Raw genomic sequence first — 4,484 nt, forward strand, 5'->3', positions numbered from 1 at the left:
ATGGAGTTGGGAAATCGCACAAGGGTAAAAGAATTTATATTTATGGGACTTACTCAGTCCCAAAACCTGAGTTTGGTCCTATTTCTTTCTTTGTGCTTGGTATACATGACAACTCTTCTGGGAAACCTCCTCATCATGGTCACTGTGACCTGCGAGTCCCGCCTTCACACGCCCATGTACTTCCTGCTCCGCAATCTCTCCGTCTTGGACATCTGCTTCTCCTCCATCACCGCTCCCAAGGTCCTCGTAGACCTCCTGTCAAGGACGAAGACCATCTCCTTCAATGGTTGCATCACTCAGATCTTCTTCTTCCACCTCCTCGGGGGGGCAGACATTTTTTCTCTCTCTGTCATGGCCTTCGATCGCTACATGGCCATCTCCAAGCCCCTGCACTACGTGACCATCATGAGCAGGGGGCGATGCACTGCCCTCATCATGGCCTCCTGGGTGGGGGGCTTTGTCCACTCCATCGTGCAGATTTCCCTGTTGCTGCCCCTCCCCTTCTGTGGACCCAATGTTGTTGATGGCTTCTACTGCGACGTCCCCCAGGTCCTCAAACTTGCCTGTACAGACACCTTTGTACTTGAACTCCTGATGATTTCCAACAATGGCTTAGTCACTACCCTGTGGTTTATTTTCCTGCTTGCATCCTACACAGTCATCTTGACAATGCTAAGGTCTCAGGGAGGGGAGGGGAGGAGGAAAGCCATCTCCACCTGCACCTCCCACATCACTGTGGTGACCCTGCACTTTGTGCCCTGCATCTACGTCTATGCCCGGCCCTTCACTGCCCTCCCCACAGATAAAGCCATCTCTGTCACCTTCACTGTCATCTCCCCGCTGCTGAACCCCTTGATCTACACGCTGAGGAACCAGGAGATGAAGTCAGCCATGAGGAGACTGAAGAGAAGACTCATGCCTTCTGACAGGGAATAGACAGGTAGCTCACTCCTTCTCAGCACCCTTGAAAACATTTGTCCATGAAATAAACTGCTATTTATTCAAGGATTTCTGATTAACTTTTAGATTTCTGCTAAGACCCAGAGGACTTTCAAAGATTCTGCTCAGCATGCAATAATAATGACAAAATCTGGGTTTCATGTTACAAAAGAAATCAAATTGTTAGCCAGAGAGGTACATGTTGTTTTTGCAATACAACCATGAGGAGACTGAGGAGAAGACTCATGCCTTTTGTAATGGAATAGTATAAGTATCTCCAACCTCTTCATCACCAAGGACTCCTTTCATTATTTTTTCCATAAAGTCATATTTATATAACCAAATACATTGTCAATAAACCAACTATACTTACTAGATAGCAATTTATTTTCCTATTTAATAGGTTACTGATAACAAGTTTCTGGTGAGCATGCAGATAACTAGTATTATAGGACTGAGCTGATTGATGTGTTTCTATTCAAGGACAACTATATGGCAGGTAAAGACATAGATTGAATCTAACACCTTTTTCAACAGGCAAGTTAATAGAAGTCTAGGTATGAGTGATTTGCTCAAAATCTTATATCAAGTGAATTGCAGAGAAAAGTCTTCAGATACCTAATCTATTGTCCTTCTGCCATAAGAAGGCAATGTGTTACATTACCAGAACTGTCTACACCAAACTGCAATCCTGTTCTAAGAAAGATCTTATGATCCGTGCCCCTGTAGTACACATATATGGATGCATATGTCCTATCACAGATTAGGGAATTTTCTCACCTTAAACTCCATATGGGGATGTGACCACTGAGAACCTCAAGTAGTACGTAATGGTTGTCCTACTGGATTCCTATCAGGAATGAAGAAACTTGGGCCTAAAAGGATTTATCACATGCAGAGCCAGACAAGCCAGATGCACATTCTCATGATAAGTTTAGACAAAAGCAGAACCTCAGGAATCCTATACAAAGAGCAACCCATTCTCATTATTTAAGAACCAATTCCAGTCTCATTGGCTTCACTATTAAGGATTTACATTCTTCCCACCAAAGAGGAAGAGAGGAGGTGTTCAAGAAAGTAAAATTCTAATCAGTCTGTTTTTCAATCTGTTGATGTTTGGGAAGATGTGGTATAGGCTAGTGTTTTATCTGGGAGAGCATGGGAAAGACATAAAGTAAAAAAATAAAGCCTTGTGACCTGGGTCCAGATCCTATCTCTGCCATCTACCAGCTGTGTGACCTTGAGCAAGTTATTTTATCTCTCTTCAGGTCATAGTTCATTTATGCAAAGATATTTATAATGTCCATTTCATGGAGTCATTGATATAGTTAAAAGGAAATGGTATACGTGAAACACACAATGCCCAGCAGATAGTAAATGTTCAGTGCAAGACAAATGTCATTTTCAATATCACCCTTACTGCTCTGCCTAACACACATTCGGTCCCCCATGAGCCTATTGCACTCTTCTCCAATATGGCCCGTATTCCTCATTATCAAGGAAAAAAACCTGATGGGATAAAAAGCAAAGTAATGTACACTGAATTCAAAGCATCTATCATCTTAAAATTTCTAGTGTTCTGTCATTAAAACATGACAATAGATTTGCTTGCTATTCATTCACATCAAAGAGACATCCTATAGCTGATGAGATACAGCACAGGAGAGTATCATACCAAAAGAATAATGAGTCAAAGATAAACCCTAGCTGTGAAGGTGATATAAGGGGTCAGACAAAAAAGTCAGACAGACTCAGTAGGCTAGAAGAGAGCCCAAGTAAAGTTAGCCAAAGGGTAGTGAGTATTGGGGATGAACTTCAGTTATATCTGTCATTGGATCTGGGCTGGCCTCGTAATCATTCATCAACTGACTGGCTCAATCATTTGCCATTCCTGTCACTTGATCAATCAATTCCAACTTTTTACAGTATTAACCTACTTCCTCTAGCATGAAAATTCTAAGAATAATTCACACTTAAGTCACCATTCATAGAGTTCTGCTACATTACTTGTATAGCTTTGGTCTCGAGTCCTTAGGCTTTTCTTTATGAAATTGCCTATAAAAAATGCACACCACAAGCCACTCTATGGTCCATTTCATGCAAATATGTCCTATCCTTTCCTTCGTATCTCATATTTTTACTGCTATGTCAGAACTGGATGGCACCGAAGATATATGGGGTGTGAATCATTGTATCACTGGAGCATAATCCCAAAGGTCGAGAACCCAGAAACCTCTTCCACACCATGGCTCCCGACACTTCCTCAACCATCTCTAAATAAACATACAACATAACCTGATCGATAATTCAGGGGAAGGGAAAAGCAATACATCTGATTACACAAACATACATCATTTATATGGATGACATAAAATCACAACATGGATGGGCTGCATTTTTTCCATTTAAATAAGCTTTTATTATTTTTGCAGTTCTGCTGTTAACAGCCATAGGAAATTTAACAGACTCTGGGTATACGTAGAGCTTTCGAATTACCCTTTCCTGCATTACTCCCTGAATCAAACGTTTTAATGATAAACATCTCTGGGTACCTGTGAACCCAATAACATAAAATAACTCCAAAATAATTAAATTGATGAATATCAAGAACTGTCACTGTGCTACGCTCCTAGGTCCTAAGTGAACTGTGGATTTCAGAGATGTAGTAGATTAAGGCAATTGCAGAGGGAAAATGTACCTATTGCATTAAACAGAAATTGCACAGATAAATCTACACTGTCCGGTCTCTGAGAGCTGCCCTATCAGTAGCCACAGAGCTTTAATTTTTTCCATTGGTACTCTTTTACTTAAGTTTCATTTCCCAGCTGATTGCAAGCAAATCGATTTTGGTCAGGAGGAAGACTGCACAGTTCCATATGGGGATGGTGTCGTTGAACACAACTTTTCTTCTTGAGCCAAGGGGGATAATGCACTGTCTCATATACTTCCTCCAGAGAAAAGCTTGTGTCCTGAATGTGCATTGGGACCTCTGCATTATGTGTGAGATGGGGCAGAGAGGAGATGAGGGAGTCCCATAGGAACTCCGCTGAATTGGCCACTCAGCTTCCCTGCATATACCCAACAGTATTCCCTTTGCTCATTCCTATATTTGGCTTGTGGCTGAGGGACTAATTGAGATGGCCGAGGCACTATAGGGCAAAGTGGAGAAGTCAGTTGGATGTGATTCCCTGAAGCTTCCTTTTCCCACTTACAGAAAGAAAGTAACAAAATCACTAACCTTGAGGTTGGCTTTCCATTAAACACAGTATTTCCCCAGAACGTACTTCCTGTCAGATGCAGCCGGAGCTTCATAAGAAGATCAATTTCCCATTTGGAGACTGAAGTTGGATAGTATTGGTATGTGTGAATCTTCTGAAACTGGAAAGCTGTTAATGTTGATTTTTCAGAAATGCCACAAGTGTATAGAATGTTTCTATTGAAACCATAACTCAAATCAAGCAAATAAAAGTGGTGGTTTTTCACAAAAGGGGAAGTAAGGATTACAGAATACAAGAAGGTCAGTTAGCTTCAGGGATGTGATATAT

The 4,484-nt window shown here is 41.4% G+C and overlaps 1 protein-coding gene across 2 annotated transcripts; it reads left to right on the forward strand.

Moving 5' to 3' along the window:
* Positions 1 to 4,071, forward strand: LOC124505709 (olfactory receptor 4D11). Of its 2 annotated transcripts, XM_047071721.1 has the most exons (2): positions 1 to 900; positions 4,054 to 4,071. In XM_047071721.1, exons 1-2 carry the CDS (start codon positions 1 to 3, stop codon positions 4,069 to 4,071), a joined length of 918 nt encoding a protein of 305 aa, XP_046927677.1. The 2 variants fall into 2 exon arrangements, with proteins under 2 accessions (XP_046927677.1, XP_046927676.1); XM_047071720.1 differs by lacking the exon at positions 4,054 to 4,071 and having other exon boundaries at positions 1 to 936.
* The last annotated feature ends 413 nt before the right edge of the window (positions 4,072 to 4,484 follow it).

This window comes from Lynx rufus, unplaced genomic scaffold (assembly GCF_022079265.1).
Source record: "Lynx rufus isolate CCGP_SWC_20201006 ecotype Redwood Valley unplaced genomic scaffold, mLynRuf1.p SCAF_9, whole genome shotgun sequence".
In the NCBI taxonomy this organism is placed as follows: domain Eukaryota; kingdom Metazoa; phylum Chordata; class Mammalia; order Carnivora; family Felidae; genus Lynx; species Lynx rufus.